Source organism: Xenopus tropicalis, chromosome 7 (genome assembly GCF_000004195.4).
Source record: "Xenopus tropicalis strain Nigerian chromosome 7, UCB_Xtro_10.0, whole genome shotgun sequence".
Lineage (NCBI taxonomy): Eukaryota > Metazoa > Chordata > Amphibia > Anura > Pipidae > Xenopus > Xenopus tropicalis.
In genome coordinates this window covers 21,064,170-21,089,864 of record NC_030683.2, presented here as the reverse complement: position 1 = coordinate 21,089,864, position 25,695 = coordinate 21,064,170, and the positions used below count along the sequence as shown (strand labels likewise).

The 25,695-nt window shown below is 39.3% G+C and overlaps 1 protein-coding gene across 1 annotated transcript in view; it reads right to left on the bottom strand.

Moving 5' to 3' along the window:
* The window catches only part of stk32c (serine/threonine kinase 32C), a 160,039-nt gene that overhangs the window by 53,818 nt on the left and 80,526 nt on the right, over window positions 1-25,695 (bottom strand). The window contains exon 2 of the mRNA XM_018096017.2: window positions 18,189-18,244. Within this exon, the coding sequence (XP_017951506.1) occupies window positions 18,189-18,244 (56 nt within the window). The remainder of the gene's footprint in view (window positions 1-18,188; window positions 18,245-25,695) is intronic.

Here is a 25,695-nt window from a genome sequence, read left to right as displayed (position 1 = left end):
TGTATTAGCATTCATGAATGAGTGGGTGGCATTTAAAGACACGGGAAAGTCACCCTGTGAGACTTTCTAATTCATAAAATGCAAGGTTTAGTGCATGGGATCATGGGATCATCAGCTTCTACCAAAATGCTCTTTGTAAAAGAATTCTTAGCCCCCTAACTACTCCCTGCCTCATTGTTTCATTATGGCTTCTGACATTAGGGGCATTTTTGACATAAGACAAGGTGAGAACCATGGGCAGAAATATTTAGAGAAGACAGTATATAGATATTTCTGCTGCAGAACTTACTTAAGTTCTTTCCAACCCTGCATGGAAAATCTACCTTGTCCAACAGCTGTAATATTGGGTGGCACCAAGGGGCAGATTCTCTCTAACTCTAACATTTCTCATATTTTTATTTCTAAAAAAAACTCATTTCCACGAACGTCTGACATTTACAAAAAATCAAAACTGAAAAAGTCCATGCAAGAAAAAGTCACAGAAATGGCAACTTTTCCAAACTGTCGCATAAAAACCAGCGCTAAAAATCTGAAACCTGTAAAGTTTCGAGGCAAAAGAAAGATCTTTCAGGAAAGGAAAGGGACATCTGCCATTGACTTCTACATGATATCAGCAAGTTTAAGCTGGTGAATTGTTGGATTTAGATTTTTAACCGTTAGGTGGCACAGTAAATCACAAAATATATGCAACTTTTCTTTCTGCCACTTTTAGCGCTAAAAATCCAATGGTTAGTAAATGGCCCCCTAAGTGTATAATAGTTTAAGAGCTTGGTCTAATGAGTAGAGGGGGTGGGCTGTCTCCAATGAAGGAGAACATGTGCAATGACACAATACAGGTATGGGAACTGTTATCCAGAATGCTCGGGGCCTGGGGTGTTCCGGATAAGGGATCTTTGCGTAATTTGGATCTCCATAACTTAAGTCTGCTAAAAATAATTTAAATATTAAATAAACCCAATAGGATTGTTCTGCCCCCAATAAGGGGTAATTATATCTTAGTTGGGATCAAGTACAGGTACTGTTTTATTATTACAGAGAAAAGGGAATCATTTAACCATGAAATAAACCCAATAGGGCTGTTCTGCCCCCAATAAGGGGTAATTATATCTTAGTTGGGATCAAGTACAGGTACTGTTTTATTATTACAGAGAAAAGGGAATCATTTAACCATGAAATAAACCCAATAGGGCTGTTCTGCCCACAATAAGGGGTAATTATATCTTAGTTGGGATCAAGTACAGGTACTGTTTTATTATTACAGAGAAAAGGGAATCATTTAACCATGAAATAAACCCAATAGGGCTGTTCTGCCCCCAATAAGGGGTAATTATATCTTAGTTGGGATCAAGTACAGGTACTGTTTTATTATTACAGAGAAAAGGGAATCATTTAACCATGAAATAAACCCAATAGGGCTGTTCTGCCCCCAATAAGGGGTAATTATATCTTAGTTGGGATCAAGTACAGGTACTGTTTTATTATTACAGAGAAAAGGGAATCATTTAACCATGAAATAAACCCAATAGGACTGTTCTGCCCCCAATAAGGGGTAATTATATCTTAGTTGGGATCAAGTACAGGTACTGTTTTATTATTACAGAGAAAAGGGAATCATTTAACCATTAAATAAACCCAATAGGGCTGTTCTGCCCCCAATAAGGGGTAATTATATCTTAGTTGGGATCAAGTACAGGTACTGTTTTATTATTACAGAGAAAAAGGAAATAATTTTTAAAATTTTTAATTATTTGCTTATAATGGAGTCTATCGCAGATGGCCTTTCCGTAATTCGGAACTTTCTGGATAGCGGGTTTCCGGATAAGGGATCCCATACCTGTATAAATTTAATCCCTCTGAGTTTGGGCAGTAAGTCTGTAGAAACAGCAAAAAGCTATGTCTCTCATATGCCAAGAGCAACCAAAAAATAAAGGTTAGTTTGCCTTTACGCACCGCAGTATGAGGGCTAGCTCTTCCCAGAGATTATCATGCCTGCTGTAATGAGGAATAAAGACGTTAAAACTAATTTTGCCTTCCGACACAAAGACCTGTAGCCATATTTATACTGCACACAATAGCACCATGGCCTACTTTCCCAGATCTTTTTAATGCTGGAGAACATTGCTTCCTGCTTGTGTAGTAGCCGTAACATAAAGCACTTCGGCCTCTTTGATGCACTGGGATAACATAAGGGCAGATCATAAAAGGAAGGTGAAAACCAAGAACCTTTCCCACAGTCAAAGGGACACAGCTGGATGTATTTTCTTCCATCTAGTAACAGAGGCTTCAAAGTGAGCTGTGGGATCCTAGATGTTGATGAAGCCCGAGGCGATGGTTCTTTAATCCGCAATCATGAATCATGCCATTTATTTTAGCTTTTGACTCCAAAAAGCAAAAGTTCTTGAGGCAGAGTGCAGAATGTAAAAGAACTAAGTACATGATAGACTTACTAAATAACTCTAAACTTGTAATTAGTAGCCTGGCGAATGTCCCAGCGCATTCCTCTTATGTGCCGTTTCTAGGCTGCATTTCTTGCAACGGCAAAACCCACTCTCCTCATTCTTAAACTCAAGTCAAATGTGCAAAAGGAATGAATTAGTATACAAATTAAAGTTCTTGTTCTAATGACCCTAAACAAGTGTTAACATTCTAGAGACATGCCGTGGCATGGTGGTACTAAAGAAACTGGATATTTTTGGCTCTAAATTTCTTTGCAATAAAAGGCCAGTTGTTTGGCAACTCAAGAACAGAGCTTTGCCCCAATGAGGCAGTTGCTGGAGAACCTACTGTACCCATCCTTTGCAATGCACTATTATCACACTCAACCCATGTCAGATCTCCATTCTACATGTCAAAATATCAAACACCTTCTCTTTTTTATAAGGGGAGTAGCTACAATTAGCTAATTCCACCCACTTACTCTCATCCCAGTACCATGGACCGATCCGAACAAAGATCTAGGCCTTTATCCCAGTTTATACAATTGTATATTCTTTCAGTGGTTTTGCATCTCTTGGGGGGTTGGTCTACTGGAGCCTGTACAAATCAAACAAGTAGAGGTCAAGATTGCCTGTGGATCTGACCCCAATTACATTGGCTTTCCCATTTGATCTGTGGGCATTCAGGCACTTAAAGAATTCTACAAGGGCCACCAAAAAAAAGTAAAAAAAGGTCTTTATGCAACACTACATTACACATTCCCTATGCTGAGGGTTTGGGCTGGTGCACCTGGACCACTTTTGGTGGTGGGTATAATTGGACTTTGGTCTTCTCTTTTCTTTTTGATTAGTTCCCCGCATGATACAATGTCAGACTGGGGCTGGCATGTACGAGCATTTGCAGCAGTGCATTGCATTTACTTGCAGCTTCACCACATTTCATTCTTTCATATATGGAAGCGTTAGAGGGTTGCTGGCAGGGAGTGGATCTGGGTCGTCAGGGTCCACTAGGTGTTCCACCGGCTCAGTCCGATCCTGACTTGAAATAACCGTGGAGTTAATGTAAAAAACAGACCTCATATTTCTGCCTGTAATCTGTCAGCCAATGGGACTTTCTCTTGAAGACTAGGCTGGTTGTCAGCTGTGATACACATTAATATCCGAGCATATTATTTTTATTAGCATGTATAAGCACCAACATATTTCCCAGCGCTGTGCTAGAAGGGTGTATACATTTAACATATAAATCCCATACAAATATACAACTGATAACAGATACAAGAGGTAAAACTGGGCCATGTTGCAAGCATGGAACAACAGTTCAGCCATGAGGAACTATAGCTACTTTGTTATGAATAGAATTAACTCTGGAAAGGCTTCATGGGTGGACAGACTGGAGGAAATAGTTGGTTCTGTAGATGAAGGGTGGCATAAGGGATGTTTGGGAGGTGGGATTAAGAGTTTAGAAAGAGGAAGGCAGCAGAAGGTGATTGGTTGAGTGCACAATAGAAGTAAACTGGCAGCTAAAGGTGAAGGAGGCAGTGTTGGGACTGGGGATTGATCTCTAGGTGATGAAGTAATGAGACCCTTAACTGTCAATAGGCATCTAAAAAGCATGGGGGTGAATACAGAAAATACAAACAAAAACATTGCTCTGTTTTAGAACAAGCAGTGCTAGCATCCTAATGCTCCACAGCTGAGTTGTGAGTGTTTATTTTTTGTAACTTTTATAATTGCTCTGCAACATCCATGGAACATTAGTAAAATGGCTTGGAACTTGCTATTCAGCATTCATGTATATTTATTCACTTGTGATTTGTGAGAGCTGAGCTTTTATGTCTCCCTCTGAATTGTGGCCTGGTATTTTCTTCACTGGTAATCAGCTGCTCCTTCTTCAGGAAAGCTTGTGCACAAGTTGAGGTGCTAGCTGTTAGCCAACAAGTGCAGGTTCTTTGTCTTTTTACCCCACTTACTGGAACGGTGCTGAATGTTTGGGTTGGCCTCAGCAGGAGTAGGTCCTGTGAGGATAGAACATTTTGCAGCTTACTCTAGAAGTAAGAGTTATTCTCAAGGTAGTTAGTGAGCAATTACTTACCTACTTACCAACTACTGATGAGTACAGACATAGGCCTGGCAGATAGGGATAGAAGCCAGGGCAGGGATAGCGTTCCCATGGGAGTAGCTTGTTTTTTTGCTGGACAGTACCCATTTTCAACTGCCTGATCACAGTCCTATGTCCGGAAAGTCCTCAGAGGAAAGCCTGCAAGAGGCCAGACTGGGACATTCTAAGCATTGAGAACCATCAAACTTGGTCAGCCCGTGAGGCCATCGTCCAATAAAGGGGAGTGTTTTCACAAATGGGCATGGTAACTGAGGGAGTGGCTACAAAGTTGCCATTGTTTTTGGTGCCAAAGTTATGTCCCGAATTGTATTTTTTAAATGATAAGAAGTATGCTTTGTACTTCTCTACAATCTGTGGATTCTGACAAATGCCAGAGAGGCTGCTTTAAGCCTTAGACAGTAACTACTTATTGGGCTGGCCTGACCAATACTGCCAAGAGTATATTAGTGAAATATTGTATAGTACAATAACATATTTTAATATTCTCCAAATAAACAGTTAACTACTGCTAAAGAACCACTGGCGGCCAAGTTACTGAGAGATCTACGAGTGGGTGTGAGATAAATGTGGGGTTGCAGGGAGTTGTAGCCTGGCTTGCCCGTATTCAAAGGGCAAATATCAGAGGAAATTTGTTTCAGAACTAGAGCCACATAAATATACCATGTTTTCCGCATTTTCTGATATTGTGTGCTAGCTTTTTCTGTCACTCAGTGCTGTATCTGGTGAATACTTTTTCCTATAATTAGCCCAAATTTGAGTTGCGCCCATAGGATTATTGGTGGCTGGTTGGAAGGAGTTAAGAGCTACCAATACCTCCTGTTAACTTTACACTGTCAGCATGAAAGAAATCCATGTTTTTAATTTCTCAACCCACACAAAAGTATAGAAATAGCTTTGTAAACCTGTACAATTTACTGTACACTGCAAATCCTGAGGGCTGCAACTTTCCCTCCGAGTGTCTTTATCCCACTGCTGAGGAGTAAAAGTGTGTGGGAGTGGAGATGGGTAAAATTACTCTAAAATATGTTACTATCTTTATCTGTTAGACAGATTCCCATGCACCACGAATATTGGAAACTCAGGCTGAGCAGAGAGATAATACATAGTGATTTGGGGCTGGAGCTGGGGCCGGCCAATTACCTTGCGGGAAACAAATAGAAAACAGAGAGCTTGGCAGCCAATAAATCCATCTTTGGATGAAGAGGGAGCTCCAGGGATGTTCACATTGATGTAATATTTTAGTTACATGCACAAAGGGTACTTTAAGACACTTTAAAAATAGTTTGGATGGAAATCGCCATGTTGTTTACCCATAATTTCAATCTCCAATGGAATGCCTTTTACGTGTAGACTCTCCTAACAAACCCTTTATCCTCCTCCTCTGATACCTCAATAACTATCAGTGAGCCAGGTTACTATCTTTATCTGTTAGACAGATTCCCATGCACGAATATTGGAAACTCAGGCTGAGCAGAGAGATAATACATAGTGATTTGGGGCTGGAGCTGGGGCCAGCCAATTACCTTGCGGGAAACAAAGGTCCTAGCGTCACGTTCTCCAATGAACTGTTCTGTATTAAAGCCAATGCATAGTGTAAGAGCGTGGGCCTAGAAGATTTAATACATGTGGCACTTTCTTCTGATGTGTAGACATATTCACTGTAAGAACATAATCAACATAATCAATGGCAGTTTACCCTAAAAATAAATAGATTAACTGATTTGTTATGAAATGTTTCTGTAGTTCTGGAGCCATTCAGAGTATAACTAGGCCAAATAATGGGAAGTAAAGGAAACTACCAACCTATTTAGTTATTGTTGCTACAATGTACTGTATGGTGTTCTGCACTATCTTTCTGGTCAGAAAAAGGCTGGTAAATGTTATATAGAAAACCCTGAGGGCAATAGAGTCATGATAAAGAGCTCCCTCTACTGTTTGTAGACAGGACTGTACTCTGAGCTTCCAAATCAATTTTTAGTTAACCTGGGTTTCAACCATGGTTCAACAACAAAGGGTGACCTTGCCAATTGAGTGGATCTTACAGTGTATGACCACCTTTACAAAGTAAATGATATGAAAAGGGGCAAAACTGCCCCCACTAATTAGACAAAGACTGGCTGAGGACAGAGAGTCCAAATTACTACTAAATTACTAATTTAGTAGTAATTTGGACTCTCTGTCCTCACCCAGTTTATTTATTTTGCTATTTTTCTTTCATCTTTCCTCCATCGTTTTCATTTCTTGTGATTTGAAAATATACAGTCACAACAAAATAGGCAGCACTCCCTTAGCTATCAATTCGCTCATTGCTATTCTCCAATATAAAAAATGCAGCTGCAATGTGGGCTGATTAACAACATATCAAAATGCAATGGTGGAGAATGCAGTGCTGCGCTTGACCCACACTGAAGTTAATATTGTGGGGAAATTAGTTGCATTTGGGTAAAAAAATTTGCAGATGGGTACACAATCCAACAGGGTCCCTCCACTACTGTACATGTAGATCCAAAGGATTATAGGCAGCACCTAATTGGCTCTTCATCTTTATCTTTAGCTTGATAAAGAGCCAATTAGGCTCAAAACGTTGCTGTTGCTGTATTGTGACAATAAAGGTATTTTAATGACGGAGTGCTGCCTATAATCATATGTATATATACCATGCCTAATATAAATATTTAATAAATATACGATTAGCAGTATGTTCCATTGTCTAGGCATTAGCAAAGAGGATGTCAGCCGAAAAATTCAATTAGATCTTTTTGAAAGCTAATTTAACATTCTGTTGGTTTTATCTGCTGATACAAATGAAATTACGTTGGGTTTGATGTTTGAGTCAACAAAAAAAGATCCATGTATTTTTTCCATAACCAGCCAGCAGGTAGATCAGCAAGTTTCAATGAATCAGTTCTCGGGCAGGGTGGAAAATGACTACTGAGTCATCAGTTCCTGGGATCATTACCAGCCCTTGCATCATTAATCTCTCCAACTGGAAATGCTTGAGTGTTTATTGACAGAGAACAGTACAGGAGTCAAGCCATGGTCCATGCCAACCACCAGCTGTAGAGAAACAGGTCACTGAGCTTACTGATCCCTGTGTGCTGCATCGTTACCAATCCCACTGGCAAACATCAAATGTTATTACATCAACAGAAAATGTTAAATATCCTCAGTATACAGAAAGAGCCTATTTATAATTAGAGTCTGGCTTGCATTCATTTACCTTACAGCAAGGGTGCCCAGACTTTTCTCATTAAGAAAGGTCTAATTTTTTTTATAGTCTATCACCTATTGAATTGAAAAATGTAATTCTACTCACTCTACTTAATTCTACTCACTGTTTTCTTTAAATTAACAACTCAGATCTTCTTAAGCCATTTTATTCAAAATCTCAATAATCGAAAGTGCTCAAAAGTTGATATATAGCTGGTCACCAGCTCTAGATTGATCCATTGTGATCTGAATTATGGGAGAGACAAGGGACAGAGTTCCATAGGCAAAATGCACCAAAGGGTTCATTTATGAAGACAAGTGTATATAAGGTCAGATGGACGCAAGTCTGTGCACAAATGATGATATAATTAAAGGTCTGCTGAGTGACCATTCGTTCATTACGTAAATTGCACTCCTTCTGACCCAAGGGGACTCTGGAGCTACTACCACCCTGAACGTGGCAGTGATCACAGGGTCCCCAAGTGGGTGGCATTGATTGGCAGGACACACTTGCACCCAAAGAATCACACACTAATACCAGTTTAATGCCTAATGCTGGTTCTCTTATCATGCGGTCTACAATAGTGATGAGCAAATCTGTCCCATTTGGCTTCGGCAGAAAATTTGCGCAACGTCATGAGAATTTGCGAAACAGCGAAAAATCCACATGACTTTTTTTGTCGCCCGTGTCATTTTTTGACGCAACCACGCCCAATCTGACTCAACCGCGACTTTTTTTGATGCACATTTTTTCGTGGCGAATATTTGCAAAATGAGGAATTTCTCTGCAAATCCATGCCTGCCAAAAAAATTCACTCATCACTATTCTCCAGTACAAAAAATGCAGCTGCAATATGGGCTGATTAACAACATATCAAAATGCAATGGTGGAGAATGCAGTGCTGCGTTTGACCAACACTGAAGTTAATATTGCAAATCCATGCAAACAAGGATAGAGAATTTTTTAGCTTGCACCAGGGAGTAGTATATATAATAAAGCCTCTTAATGAAAAAGTCATTATTTGCACGCTAACAATTACGCCATCTTCAAGCAGGTCTAACAGTCTAATGAAAAATATTACATTGTGAAATGTGAATTTTTATTTGTCTGTAGTATTTTTCATTTACGGCTTTTATTACATTCCCTCCAAAGAATATACAAAAATGATTTCCATCTGCTTGCTGCAGTATCAAAAAGAAGCATTTCAAGGCCAAGCGGTCCAAGTGCTAAATTGCTGCTAAAATTAAAATGGAACAATACAGAGATGGAGAGATGGAAACTAAGTCTGCTGAAGAAAGGCCTTATTCCTGTTAGTAATAGTGCAGCCAAAAAACAATGGGCAGACTGTTGTCTTTAATAGAGAGTAGCAAATATTGCAACCATTTCTTCAGCCACAAAACAAATAGAAATAAATGTTATGGGCCAAACAACACCATAATGTCACTGCTGAAGGCTGGAAGATGACTAGTTTACAGATGAAGCTTACAGTCTCAGTTGGAAAGCTCTTTAAAGGAGACAGTCAAAGGAGAAGTTAATGAAACTATGCGTAAAACCAACAGACCTGGAAATATTTCAGTTGCTGGGCTGTTTTATCTATTGAGCTGGTGACTTTCCGGGATAAACCAGACATTGACCAAAGAGATTTACCATTATGCAGAGGTACCCTGTAGATGTATGCCAGCCCAATTGTGCAAAAGATAATACACTTGTTCAGCAAGGCAATGCACTGTAGCCAAAGTAAGGAGCACTGATTGACATGGCTTTGTCTCCACAGTCACCAGACCTCAACCCTACTGAACATACATGGGAAAATGTAAAAAGTTGAAAGACCAAAACATATTGGAGAATCATATGGTACTCTATGATGCTCTATAAATAGGAACTCTATGATGCTCTATAAATAGAAACTCTATGATGCTCTATAAATGGGAACTCTATGATGCTCTATAAATGGGAACTCCATGATGCTCTATAAATAGGAACTCCATGATGCTCTATAAATGGGAACTCTATGATGCTCTATAAATGGGAACTCTATGATGCTCTATAAATGGGAACTCCATGATGCTCTATAAATAGGAACTCCATGATGCTCTATAAATAGGAACTCCATGATGCTCTATAAATAGGAACTCCATGATGCTCTATAAATAGGAACTCCATGATGCTCTATAAATAGGAACTCCATGATGCTCTATAAATAGGAACTCTATGATGCTCTATAAATAGGAACTCCATGATGCTCTATAAATAGGAACTCCATGATGCTCTATAAATGGGAACTCCATGATGCTCTATAAATAGGAACTCCATGATGCTCTATAAATAGGAACTCCATGATGCTCTATAAATAGGAACTCCATGATGCTCTATAAATAGGAACTCCATGATGCTCTATAAATAGGAACTCCATGATGCTCTATAAATAGGAACTCTATGATGCTCTATAAATAGGAACTCCATGATGCTCTATAAATAGGAACTCCATGATGCTCTATAAATAGGAACTCTATGATGCTCTATAAATAGGAACTCTATGATGCTCTATAAATAGGAACTCCATGATGCTCTATAAATAGGAACTCCATGATGCTCTATAAATAGGAACTCTATGATGCTCTATAAATAGGAACTCTATGATGCTCTATAAATAGGAACTCTATGATGCTCTATAAATAGGAACTCCATGATGCTCTATAAATAGGAACTCCATGATGCTCTATAAATAGGAACTCCATGATGCTCTATAAATAGGAACTCCATGATGCTCTATAAATAGAAACTCTATGATGCTCTATAAATAGGAACTCTATGATGCTCTATAAATGGGAACTCTATGATGCTCTATAAATAGGAACTCTATGATGCTCTATAAATGGGAACTCTATGATGCTCTATAAATAGGAACTCCATGATGCTCTATAAATAGGAACTCCATGATGCTCTATAAATAGGAACTCCATGATGCTCTATAAATAGGAACTCCATGATGCTCTATAAATAGGAACTCCATGATGCTCTATAAATAGGAACTCTATGATGCTCTATAAATAGGAACTCCATGATGCTCTATAAATAGGAACTCTATGATGCTCTATAAATAGGAACTCCATGATGCTCTATAAATAGGAACTCCATGATGCTCTATAAATAGGAACTCCATGATGCTCTATAAATAGGAACTCCATGATGCTCTATAAATAGGAACTCTATGATGCTCTATAAATAGGAACTCCATGATGCTCTATAAATAGGAACTCCATGATGCTCTATAAATAGGAACTCTATGATGCTCTATAAATAGGAACTCCATGATGCTCTATAAATAGGAACTCCATGATGCTCTATAAATAGGAACTCCATGATGCTCTATAAATAGGAACTCCATGATGCTCTATAAATAGGAACTCCATGATGCTCTATAAATAGGAACTCCATGATGCTCTATAAATAGGAACTCTATGATGCTCTATAAATAGGAACTCTATGATGCTCTATAAATAGGAACTCCATGATGCTCTATAAATAGGAACTCCATGATGCTCTATAAATAGGAACTCCATGATGCTCTATAAATAGGAACTCCATGATGCTCTATAAATAGGAACTCCATGATGCTCTATAAATAGGAACTCCATGATGCTCTATAAATAGGAACTCTATGATGCTCTATAAATAGGAACTCTATGATGCTCTATAAATGGGAACTCTATGATGCTCTATAAATAGGAACTCCATGATGCTCTATAAATAGGAACTCCATGATGCTCTATAAATAGGAACTCCATGATGCTCTATAAATAGGAACTCCATGATGCTCTATAAATAGGAACTCCATGATGCTCTATAAATAGGAACTCCATGATGCTCTATAAATAGGAACTCCATGATGCTCTATAAATAGGAACTCCATGATGCTCTATAAATAGGAACTCTATGATGCTCTATAAATAGGAACTCCATGATGCTCTATAAATAGGAACTCTATGATGCTCTATAAATAGGAACTCCATGATGCTCTATAAATAGGAACTCCATGATGCTCTATAAATAGGAACTCCATGATGCTCTATAAATAGGAACTCCATGATGCTCTATAAATAGGAACTCCATGATGCTCTATAAATAGGAACTCCATGATGCTCTATAAATAGGAACTCCATGATGCTCTATAAATAGGAACTCTATGATGCTCTATAAATAGGAACTCTATGATGCTCTATAAATAGGAACTCTATGATGCTCTATAAATAGGAATTCTGCGATGCTCTATAAATAGGTACTCTATGATGCTCTTTAATCAAGTTGGAAAACTATAGATTCTAAAATTCTACAAAAGAGTAAAAGTATAGGGTAGAGCTGTCGACCCCTCCAATTTGTTCTGCAATAACACGACCCCAGCCTCCCTTCCCCCAGCAGCATTCTCCTGATTTTTCTCATGAACTCCTGTGGTGAATTCTGGGTGCTTGTGCGCAGTAAGCGTTTGGCAACATCATTTGATGCATTTGTGCAAGTGCTTCAGCTGCAATTTTGTGTATGTGCGTGACGTCACATACACAGGTGTTGCATAAAAATTTTGTTGGTGTGCTGGCATGCGCACCATCACCCCCAGTTGGCGATGTTGTTAGGTTGACAGCTGTGATATGATAGAAATACCAAATACTGAGACATTTTGCCACTCAGTAAATACTGTAGTACATTGATATTGCTATAGCTTTGGCCACCCAGTTTACAGACTCCAGTTCTCATAGCCAGTACCCCAACTATCACAAAGAGGCAGTGTTGCATGCCAGGTCGGACATGCCAGCCCCCATCCATTATTCTTCAATTGTGCTATGTCTGCAGCCCCTGCTCAAGTGCAGTATGTGGGCACTGTTACGGTTAACAAAGCAGCAGGCAGTACCCTTCAATTAAGTAGGATCTTATTCTGCTGCCACCTATCCAATCTTGCACCAACATCTCTCATATGCTCACTAAGGGCAATGGTATACGGTAGATTTAATCTCCTCCTGCACATGCGACAAAACATCAAAAAATACTTTCACATTGGTGTCAGTTTGAATCACCGGTGGTAAAACATTTGAACTTGAATAAGTGCCAGAAAATGCAGGAGAAGGCCAGGCAAGTGGCAGAGAGCCCTGCTCAGTAGAGCTTGAAGGCAATATTTTAACCCAAGTGCAATTGGTAACTGTAGCGTAAAGTCATAGATGTACGTAAATTGCCCCACATGACTTTAATGGACCTACAGTTACTTTTAATTACACCTGTATCTTATATCTAAGCAGCTGTGCTGCTAGAATAATAGAATCTCACATTCATTCAACTTTATAGAGATGTGATTCTCCATTTATTCAAGAAATGTAATCAACATACTGTAAGCAAGTAGAGTATTGACAGTACAGTAAACTCATACTTATACATAGGTTATATGTCCTTTAAAGGGGGCCAGTCCATGTCTTCCATTATTATTCCACCATAAGAAATAATATTTTGATGGGTTGTGTTAGATTCTTTAGGGTTACTTGTATCCACAATCAGTGGGAAGCAACCAGCAGGTCCATGCCCAGTGTGCCATAGTCATCAAAAATTAATCTTTTTTTTCCTTCCCCCACCTATATTTATTATCTACTATAAGTATTCTGTCTGGCAGCCCAGGGGGCTGTCACAATCTGTGTAGACGGAACCCTGGGACTGTTTGGGAAATTACACTCTTTGGTGAGCAGGAGAGCTCTGCTGGGTTTTACCAATGCCCTTTTGGGGGCAACAGAACTTTTTTTTTTGCTGCGGGCTGACAAAAAGACCCTGAACACAGCAGAGTTTGATCCAAAGCGCAGTGCAAACAAGGGTTCAACAGAATCATGGTCAAGGCAGGCAAGGAGTCAGGGCAGGCAACAGGGTCAGTAACAGGCAAAGAGTCAATAATCAAGAGATTAAACCAGAAGCATAAGCAGGAGCTATAGCAATTTTATTTTCAAATTTGGCGGCAAAAGTGACAGCTGACTCCGTGCATCAAACACGTGCGAGTCCTGATGTAGGGGGGGCCGAGTGCAGAGGTTGGAAGGCATGCCGGTCTCCAGGAACACTTGGCAGATCATTGTCAAAAGTCACTTGGGTCAAATTGAAAATAATGTCTAAACATTGCAAAGGAGTGATCCCATAATATTGCTCATCCCCTGTACAGAGAGAAACTATAAATCTATGGCAACATAAAAATCTGCCTGTACTAAGTGCAATTCAGCAAGAAAATGAAAGGGTATATGTCCTTCATGCTCAAGAAAGAGCATATCAATACCTACCAGGGAAAAATCTGAACTTCCTACCAAAAAGTAATCAAATAAATTCAAAATACAGAATAAACATCCCAATACAAAATAAAAGTCTTACGCCTAGTCATTTGTGCTGCTTATTTACCCTTTATCTCATCTCTTATAGGCTTCCTTCCATGAGCAGTTAGAGGCAGGCTATTGAAATAACAATGTGATCAATGCACTTCAGGAAAGTGCTATTTAGCACGGACATGTTGGTACAGATATGTCAGCGCTCTCTCACTTTGGTGCTTAGAAAGGCCCGACACTGTGTCTAGTACTCACTGCTATACAATTAGGCCAGAGCACATTTAAATGAATCACTGACTAAATTACAGGTTGAGCATATTAACATTACAGCAGTTAGAAAGCCCCTACGGGTAAAATAACGTGACCAGACCTAGTTAAACTTAAAGAACTTGTAACCTGCGGAGCTACTTGAAAAACACTTATTTGCAACCGGTGTTCTGAAGTATTTCAAGTAAAAGTGTTGGGTCCTTCAATTGAAAGTGTCACCACATTTTTTTTTATCACAATGATGATGAAACTTTAAATAAAAACTATATACCCAAACAATGTAGGTCTCTATATACATATATCTAATAAAAAAAATCCCATATATAAAATCCTGCTTTCGTATAAATAAACCATTTTCATATAAATATACTTTTTTAGTAGTATGTGCCATTAGGTAATCATAAATAAAAAAAACTGCCATTTTAAGTACTAAGGGCCACCCCCTGGGGTCATAGGATTCACAGTGCACACAAACAAGCCAAGGCACACATGCATGCTAGGCCCCATCAGCCAATGAATGGACAGAGTTCTGCCTTTTACTCCCACACTACTTCCTGTTACAGTTAGAGCTGCATTACTTCCTGTCAGCTGATCTCTGAGAGAGCACTCAGCCCATCACTAAATGGCGGCTCAAGGGAAAGGATGTAAAATAGCAATATCTACTGTTAGGATATGGGCCATGGAAAGTGATCAACCTGCTATACATCCCATATTTTCCCCACAGTTCATTTGCCTTCATGCACAAGCAAGCTGAGATGTTATAAGAGAAGTTGGCAGTTGGTTCAGGATCTCCTAACCGTATATCCAACCATATTGTGCAGAAGGGAAGTGCATCAAGGGGTTAAACATGGGAAACAAAAACACTTGGATTGGAGGGTATGGGCCAGAGAAAATGTAGGGCAGCCTGGAAAGCTAATGGGAGAAAGAAGGAGAAGGGCTGAATGAATCAGGTGAACAGGATATAAAGGAAAAGAGCTAAATAATGAAGAGGAGAAGACAAGTAGGAGGAAATCAAAGGGTTTTGGGGGATGTAGAATGTTCTGCAAGGCAATGTAGAACATGCTATTTTGAGACCATTTGCAATTGGTCTTCATTTTTTATTATTTGCAGTTTTATTTAACTTTTTGTTCAGCAGCTCTCCAGTTTGGAATTCTAGGAGCTATCTGGTTGCTAGGGCCCAGTTTAACCTAAAAAACAGACAGTGATTTCAATGAGAGACAAAAATATAAATATAGGAGGGCCTCAATAGAAAAATAGGAAAATAAAACAATAGCAAAAAACTGCAGCCTCACAGAGCAAAATTATTTTTTTTACTGCCGGGTCAGAAGAGAAAGGAAAATAATTTGAAAGCAAATTGAAGGCCAGTTTAAAAGTTGCTAAGAAATGGCAACATACTAACATTGTGATTGGATTAGTGGAAGAGTATATGCAGTATGCTGAGGACTTCCCATACCAGTCAGCTGAACTGAAGAAGCTGCTCGGATGAGTAGTGAAACATCTTCAATGATTACCTAACAAGTCCAGTTGCTTTAAATTTATTTATACTAGATATAATATACTAACAGTTAACCTGATTGTGAACCACCCCTTTAAGACAACACACATTGTGTGTATGTGAGAGAAATATAGGAAATAAAAAAAGAATATAGGAAAATAATAGTAGAGGTAGGAGAGAGCATAAGAGAATGATGGAATGGGTTGTGGAAAGGTAATGGTAGAAAAAAGGAGAAGGGCTGAAAGAATCAGGCAAAGAGGGAAGAAAAGGGAAGAGGAAAAGAAAGAAGAAATAAAGGATAAAGAACAGAGAGGGCATGTAAGAAAAATATAGAAATATAGGAAATAGAAGAATAAAGGAGGGAAAATAATAGTAGCAGTGGGAGACAGCATGAAGGAATGATGGGATAGATTGTTGATAAAGCTGCAGAAAAAATGAAACTGAAGAAAGAGAAGAAAAAGAGAAAAAAGTGGCCCCTAAAATGCCCTGTGTACATTATTAACTTACTAAAGTATTTCTGCTTTCCAACAGTGAGCACATAGGTAAGCCCCAATATTTATTGTGCTAGAAAAAGCCGATCTATCGCAGCTTGTAAGATGGACAATTATCACCCTAGGCCAGCTGCAAGCGGTTACAAATTCCAACAACCCATTACTTTGTTGACGTATGTTGCAGTGTGTCAATGGCCCAAATAACGTAGACAGAAATCAAACGGTTCAGAGTATAATGCCTGTTATACTGAGCAGTACAAGCCAATCTCTAAATGGAATATTAAGCAAAAGAAGCTATTTTGGAACAAGACAATGCTGGGAAGGTGATGGGCTGACAGGCGCATAAAGAACCCTGAAGGCTTAGTGCACAGGTTTTCAGCAGTTCCCTTCAGGCACAGCCTCGTATGCTGGGAATGAAGGATATTCTTACTTTAAAAGACAAATAAAAAAGAATATATATAGGTATATCATAAACAAGAGCCAGGAAGATCCTGTAAATGATGTCCATATAAGCATCAGTGATGTCATCAGTTATAACCGGTGCTTAGTGATATCAAATTTGCCACTTGTGTATTATAATAAACAATATACTCCATGTTGTAAAATATGAGGATATTAGAGGTAACCTTGGAGTTCCATGACCTGTATTAAAGCACTCGGCCTTTGGCCTTGTACATTTATATGGTCATGGAACTTCTTGGTGACTTATATTTCACAATACGGGCAGGACAGAAACTTTCCATAGGGAAATAAGGGTTTGATGGGTATCAGAGGGAATGTGCAAATGCCAAGGGTTGGCTGGAGTGGTATACTGTAACTGTCACCTCCATTTTACTCTGGAGCAATGGAACTGGAAATGTCTCCAGCTGGTATTCTGACAGAAGACCGTTAGTAGAACACTACTTACCTTAATGCATAATACTGATGGAAAAGTGTGCTGGAGGAGGGTTATGGTTTGGGGTGGTTTTTCATGGTTTGGTCTAGGTCCACTGACATTATTATTAACATTTATTTATAAAGCGCCAACATATTCCGCAGCGCTGTACAATAAGTGGGTTACATACATTGGACATACAGAGTAACATATAAAGCAATCAATAACAGATACAAGAGGTGAAGAGAGCCCTGCCCAAAAGAGCTTACAATCTACAAGACATCAAACCATTTAAGCTACAGAATACAAAGACATTCCTGACCATTCCATGTTTCCTGCTTTTTGGCAACATTTAAGAGAAGGCCCTTTCCCGTTTCAGCACAAAAAGGCCAATAAAGTAAGGTCTGTACAGAATGGGTTCTTGTGGAAGAACTTGATTGGCCTGCACAGAGCCCTGACCTCAAAACAAACAACTATATGCAAAAAAATATGCCCATTGTTTTCAAGTTCTTCCTGCAACAGACATTAAAGTTAATTGATGTTTGGTTGCTATGGGTTACTGAACTGGAGCAGTTTTGTCCAGCCATAATAATTGAGCCCCAAAGCTTTTTGTTACTTGGAAGCAATAAGCACAGAGGTTGTTAATTTGCACACAGAAAGTCCTTCAAAACAGGGGCATAACTATAGAGAAAGCAGACCCTATAGTTGCGGGGGGGGGGGGGGGCTGCAGTGTAAGGGGCCCAGAAGGGCCCTAAATAAATGAACAAGTTCAATATGTCTTGGTAGAACAGGTCAATTTATTTATAATGTTTACTAATATTTTGGGGGCCCTACATTGAATTTGCTGCAGGGCCCAGTAACATCTAATTACGCCACTGCTTCAAAAACTTGCCCCACTGTTTCCATTCTGATAATCATACTGCAATTCATAAATAAAGTAAAATATATAAATTCCTACCTTTCCAAAGCTGCCTTTGCCAATTGCTCGCAGAATTTGAAAATGATCCAAGTTCACTGTAAGAAAATAAAGTTTTGTTTAACATAAAAATATTATCTTAACCTGTAAATGAATTCAATACTGAGACACAGACTAACTTATAGGTGCTCGATTCAAGCCCCTTTTTATTCTAACATGGGCCCCCCCTTACCTCATAATAGTATCACAGATATAATGTAAAGAGTTGCAACCTTTCTGGTTTTGACCCAGACAGCCTGGTTTTCGGAAGGACAGTCTAGGTCAAGACCTCCTGCCCAGTTCCACCTCTTCCCCACCCCCGGCGACATCACTGCCTGCCCCCTGACCAGAGACTAATACTGTATAATACTGTATGAAATCATTGTCACACCAGTCATCCAGTAACATGACCCAAAAATAATAAGTCAGCAACTTGGCGATTACCCCATATCTAAGTTAAACTGGTCTTCAACTTGAACTAGGGAACCATGGGACAGTTAGCATTCTAAAAGACTAAAGATTTTGTTGGCTTTGTTAATTGAAGTTCATTACTCTCCCCCATAGTGGCTGGAAATGTATGGGACTGAGGGTATTAGTATGTTTTTCTTATAGTCAGTTGTACCTCCTTCTACCTGAAGAAGGGTTTTGGCTCTGAAACTCAATAGGGATATGATCAGTAGGCATAACTAATTACTTCTAAGGATATTGGACAGTACATTTGTTGAAGGAACCCAATGTATCAGGCTGAGAAACAGAGTCCCCTGGCATTGCAAAACCAAGTACTGTATTGTAAGCACTTAGAAGGTACTACCTGCTACTATGATAAATAAGCCCCTGAGGAAAGACATCAGCATTTTGTACAGAAGAAATAATATTCACAATATTCATTGTTTTTAGTTTATATAGTTATCACTAGGCTCTAATTAGGAGCAAATCACTATTACTATATATATATAAGTATGAGTGCTACAAATACTTCGTCCCCAAAGACGTTCACAAGTAGCCTACAACTGAAGAGCACAAAGAACAAAGATCCATACAAAGGGGGCCAGATATTAATGATCTTCCTGAGTGCATTACCTGCATCAAGCAGAGGACTAACAATGATTAATGACCTCAGAAGTGCTGAACTAAGAGCTTTCCTTTGTGATAATACATCAAAGTATGATCAGTTTCACTGCCATTATGTAAAAGAAATGCCATATATCTATGAAGAATTATACTTAACTGAGCAGAAAAGTAAAGCTTTATGGTAGGAACAACACAAAGTAATCTCTATTACACAAGTTACACAAGTTACTTTCAGACATAGCAATTTTTAGGAATCTCATACTTGAGGAAAATATCTTTGACTTAAATAAATATCTTTGACTGAAATATCCTTCAGCAACAACTATCCTCCCTTGCACTTTGCTATGGTTTATTGCAGTAACTTATAGATTGTATCCTCTCAGCTATCCAGATGTTCCTGTGCTCTCCGTTTGTACTGTCTTACAATGATGTTGCTGCTGAATTTCACTCTCACCCTTACTACAATGGCTGGTAAAGCCCATAAGCCCTTGTCCAGTTCCCCTGCTTCTTCCAGGTTTTCTAGGAGTTTTAACATTGTTATTAGACTTAGTTCTTACATGGGACTTGGAGCTTTCTGGACCTACCAAGCTCACTATTTTGGATTTTGCTCCTTTAGACCACCGGGAGCAACAGGATGTAAATAGTTTTGATTTTCCATCGTCCTATTCCGGAAATCCCCGGCCAAGGCATAGACTCTTCCCAGGACTGAGACCGCTTTTGTCCATATGTCAGATTCTTCACTGGGACATTTGGCCAGTGGACTGGGGGGGTGAATTTTAGTTAAAAGTTGTAATTATTGGCCGGCATGTGGGTCTGAGTTATGTTAATTCTTTCTTGTGAAGTTTTTAATAAAAACCCTGCCTGCTTCGTGTGTGATCTCCTGGTACTGACCTTGGCCTGTTCTCTGGACTTTTCCTTTGTCTTGAGCTTGCCCTGACCTCGACCTGTTTATTGGACATGGGACATTCCTTGCTGCCTGTCTAGACCTTCTGCCTGTTAATCCACCAATGCAGAAAGTGGAGTCCAAAGAGACAGAACCACATGGTGACTAGCTTTTAAAAAATGAGGGAAACCTGACATCCCTAAGCAACAAGGAACTACAAGGAAAACTTTAATCTAGAAGAACAACAGCACCCCTGCATCTCCCAACTCTAAACAGATCCAGCCCTATGCTGGATCAACACTTTAGGGGACAAGTACAAGCACAAGAACAATACTCCATGCAAGGGAACACCACACGTAGGCTAAAGACACTTCAAGTTGGCACCTCCCTTATCTGAGCAGGTACAAATACATTATTTCCATCTATTACGGTTTGTTTTTCTCCCGCTTTGGTACATTTCACATTTTTTTTGCAAATGAATAAACTCAAAATAGAATCGTGTTCCCATACAATCAGAAAAGAGAAAATGCAAAAACTTAAAGTGTTTGTGATTAAACATTAAAAGCTTTTCTCTTCTAACCTTTCTATGGCAAGCTGTTGTTTATTAGTAAGATCTGAATCAAGTAATAATCCGTTTGTTTGTATTATAAACCTCAGTGTGGTACATCTGGTTGCACCTTCTGTGCGCTTTCTCTCCCATAACCCTTTTGTTAGAAACCTTGTGTTTTTTTTAGGTAGAATGGGTTTCCCACACAAATCCCTGGCTGTCTTGTAAAGCTTGAATTTTGTTTTCACTATCTTCAACAGTTTAATCACACTGTTCAATCTTTCTTTCTCTGAGATGGTCTTTGTGCTCGTAGCACGAGGAGAGTCATTACGAGCTACGTTGCCAAATGCACTAAATGAGAGAAACATCATTCTTTCCCAAGAACAAAAGCAGAAATTAAGTTCATTAAAATGTCCACTATTCAATTGTGCCATAATCATAATCATTATCACATATATCTGCCGACTCATGTATAGCTTTAACTTTACATGGTACACCCCACCATAAACTTGCTTCTCAGAGAAAAAGTCTTCCATGGAAAGAACCCAACAATATGTCTCCATTTATAAGGCTCACGTACAGCATCTAGACATCTAAAGCTTTGGTTGTCAAGAGTTGCTACTTCAGCTTGTGTTCCCTGATGGTTTTGCACTTCAGCAGATGCACCTGGTATATGGACCATTGGGCTTTCATTGCTCCATTGTAGTTAAAGAAGCCCTGGTCAAATGGGAGAGCACTGGTGGTCCATACTATAAGTTGCATTGGGTTTTTGTACATATGAAATCAAGCTCCAGCCTTCTGCTGACCTGTGTGCAAGATACTCAAGATACTGTATGTGGAAATGCCTCAGGTTATGATCCCAGTGGCACCTAGCACCCCATTAACAACAACAGAAGTATATCACTTGGGTTGGTACTGATAGAGAAGTCTCATTTAGCATGGCAAACCATCTGGAATAAGGGGGGAAAGCATTCCTGCACCAGAAATAAGAAGCACTTCATGCACTAAATGACCCAATGAACCATTATGGACTATCTCATCTGCTATCTACAACATGTATTAAGAAGGAAACCTATTTTTACCCTGCATGGGTCTAAAATATGCCACCTAAACCTCCATGAACCCATTATTCTAGTGCATCACTATGGCGCACCCCAGAAAAATAACCGCAACACAATGAGCATAAATAGAATAGTTACAGGCTCTTAGTAAAACCATAGTGTTTCTCACTTCATCATGTGACAATTGCTAAATTACCCCATATTATATCATCTATATAAAATCTTTATAAAAATCACAATGAGAAGCTGGAAGACAGTGAGAAACCTTGGTAAATGCTCTCCTACCTTTTGGGTGTACATATTGGCTGCTTTGGGTAACTAAACCTATGGGTTACTAGACCTCAGTGAATGAAGTAAAAATGTAATCGGAATAAAATTTTGCAAAAATAAGAATTTATTATTATTTCCAATGTAATAAAGTTCATTGGATATTTAAAGAAAAAATTAAACCCCGAACAGTGAAGGTCTCTATAAAAATATTTTACATAAAGAAGCTCATATGTAAATCCCTGCTTAATCTTAATAAACTATTTTCATAAAAATATACATTTTTAATAGAATGTGCCATTAGGTAATCCTTAATAAGAAATTACCATTTTAAGTATTAAGGGCCGCCCCCTGGGATCATAGGATTCACAGTGCACACAAACAAGCCAAGGCACACATACATGCTAGGCCCCATCAGCCAATGAATGGACAGTTCTGTCTTTTACTCCCACACTACTTCCTGTTATAGTTATTATTTCCTGTCAGCTGATCTCTGAGGGAGCACACGGACATCACAAAATGGCGGCTCAAGGGAAAAGATGTAAAAGGCCAATATTTACTGATATATATATTCCAGTCTGGTAAGATTCAGTGCTTTGTATTTGATCCCAACTAAGATATAATTACCCCTTATTGGGGGCAGAACAGCCCTATTGGGTGTATTTAATGGTTAAATGATTCCCTTTTCTCTGTAATAATAAAACAGTACCTGTACTTGATCCCAACTAAGATATAATTACCCCTTATTGGGGACAGAACAGTCCTATTGGGTTTATTTAATGGTTAAATGATTCCCTTTTCTCTGTAATAATAAAACAGTACCTGTACTTGATCCAAACTAAGATATAATTACCCCTTATTGGGGGCAGAACAGCCCTATTGGGTTTATTTCATGGTTAAATGATTCCCTTTTCCCTGTAATAATAAAACAGTACCTGTACTTGATCCCAACTAAGATATAATTACCCCTTATTGGGGGCAGAACAGCCCTATTGGGTTTATTTAATGGTTAAATGATTCCCTTTTCTCTGTAATAATAAAACAGTACCTGTACTTGATCCCAACTATAATTAATCCTTACGGGATGTAAAATAATCCTATAGGGTTTAATTAATGTTTTATTGATTCCTTAGTAGACTTAAGGTAGGAGATCCAATTTACGGAAAGACCCCTTATCCAGAATACCCTTGGTCCCGAGCATTCTGGGTACCAGGTCCCATACCTGTATAATATAAACTATCTGTGGGCTAAGTGTTCATTCCAGGGGGATATTCCAGGGGTTTTCCTTTTAAGGACTGTTTTATGGGGATATAATTGTTTCATTACATTATTATTATATTTATTTTTCTACTGAGCGTCAGGTTCAGGTGTTTGCAGTCACCGTCACTCACACACACTTATGGCATCTCGAGGCCGGCTGAATGACACAGAAGTGGCCTGTGCCCTGCGGGCGTGGGGTATAATGATTCATGTAGATATGACTTATCCTGTTTCAAATTACACCGCCTGACTGAGATCTGGGGGAAAACTAAACAGCCTTGAATATGGTACAAGAACAAACAAGAGAAGGAAGGTCAGAACAGCACTCATCCGGAGAAACAGCCGCGAGACGAACAGGAATATTTCCAGAGAGAACAAAAGTGGGTATCGGTACAGACTCATCTTCCTGCCCACTTCTCCATTACAAACTGCGTGACAATTACATGGCATTGAAGTTGGCACAATACGTCGGTTTTTATGTGGGGGCTGTGCTACATAAGCTCTTAAAATCATTTTTTGCTGTTTACTTTTCAATTGGCACAAGGAAACATCTTTTGTTTTTTTCTATGTGCGCAAACAATACCCCGTGTGAAGCCATCACTGGCAGGAGGCCACTCTCCTCAGCAACTGACTAACGCTCAAGAGATAAAAACAGCATATTGCAATATAACGAAAACCCATAAATATCCTGCAAACTATATCCTTATTATTGTTATTTTGTGATGTCATTTCTAATAAATAGTGTACTCCCTGTTAAAAAAAAATATAAAGATATTTAAAAACATGTTTGTTTCAAAACCCATCAGTTAATAGAGCTTCTCCAGCAGAATCCTGCATTGTAATCTGTTTTTCAAATACACAAACAGATTTTAATTTGAAAATTTCACATGGGGCTAGCCATATTCATCATTTCCCAGGGTGCCACAGCCATGTGAGCTGTGCTCTGATAAACTTCAGTCACACTTTACTGCTGTGCTGCAAGTTGGAGTGATATCCCCCCCCAGCAGCCGATCAGCAGAACAATGGGAAGGGAGCAAGATAGCAGCTCCCAGTAGGTATCAGAATAGCACTCAATAGTAAGAAATCCAAGTCCGGCTTGGGACTCCTCCAGTTACATGGGAGTAGGAGAAACAATAGGTTAGCTGAAAGCAGTTCTAATGTGTAGCGCTGGCTCCTTCTGAAAGCTCAGACTCACAATTAGAGATGTAGCGAACTGTTCGCCGGCGAACTAATTCCGGTGTTCGCGAGTTCGCAAGTTCGCGAACTTTTCACGTATGTTCGCAATTTGGGTTCGCGTGGTGTATTTCTTGGCCTAAAAACGCTGCACAAGCCACACATGGCGTTTTTCAGCAAATCCCGTTTCCATGGTGCTAATAGTGCGAAAAAGCAAAAAACGCCACATATTTCCGCTAGGTCTGCCAGCTGCCTTCGTGGTTTTACCCAACGCTGTGTCAACAAAGTATTTTTCAGAGAAATTTTTGCCCTTGATCCCCCTCCTGCATGCCACTGTCCAGGTCGTGGCACCCTTTAAACAACTTTAAAATCAGTTTTCTGGCCAGAAATGGCTTTTCTAGGTTTTTTTATGAGGTTCGCTACATCCCTACTCACAATGCACTGAGATGGCGCCTACACACCAAATTTTCATTCCCCTTTAGAATGAAAAAACAACTTTCTAGAGAATGTATTTAAATAACCTGGCTTTGGCGCTGCCTTCCTAGAAAAGAAAACTGTGAGTTTAAGATTAAAACCGACATTTAGTGCAAACATTTCTGACACATTCATTGCTCAAAAAATAATTGAATTCATCGAGCTCCAAAAATATTATGACAGTTTACCTAATGTATCGCTGACTGCCTTGCAAAAAAAAACAAGGGAAACGCTATTGACAGGCACAAAATTAGCGCAGTGAAAATTAATGACAAAGGAATCCGCCGTCTGACTGGTTTTAGCCTCTCCTGTGGGGTCCTATCTGCGAACAGCTTGACGCCTGCGAAGCCTGTCAAAGGGGCTTTTTCAATTTGATGTGCGTCAAAGCTGTTCTCATTAGTGGCAGAAAGCGAGCGGAGAATACGCCATGGAAGGTAGATACAGATTTACTTGCAAAGATAAGGAACTATTTTTCAGCAGGAGGTAAAGTTCCGTGCTCGCTGCAGGATGTGCCTGCCACTGCTGCACAGCTCACATCAATCTAATTGGAGCCCTCCCTAGCTGCCGCTACACTTCTCAATGGTAGCCTTTTTATCAAGCAGCCATTGTTCAGGGGGCACTGAGGTCAAACAATGGTGCCCTACAGCTTTGGTGCAATTGTGCTCCCAGCATTCCCTGCTGACTCCTGCATGGGAGGCTGCATTTCTTCAATTACATCACAGCAGAAAAGATTCAGAAACATTGTATAAATTATTTTACAAAACAATAATTGTT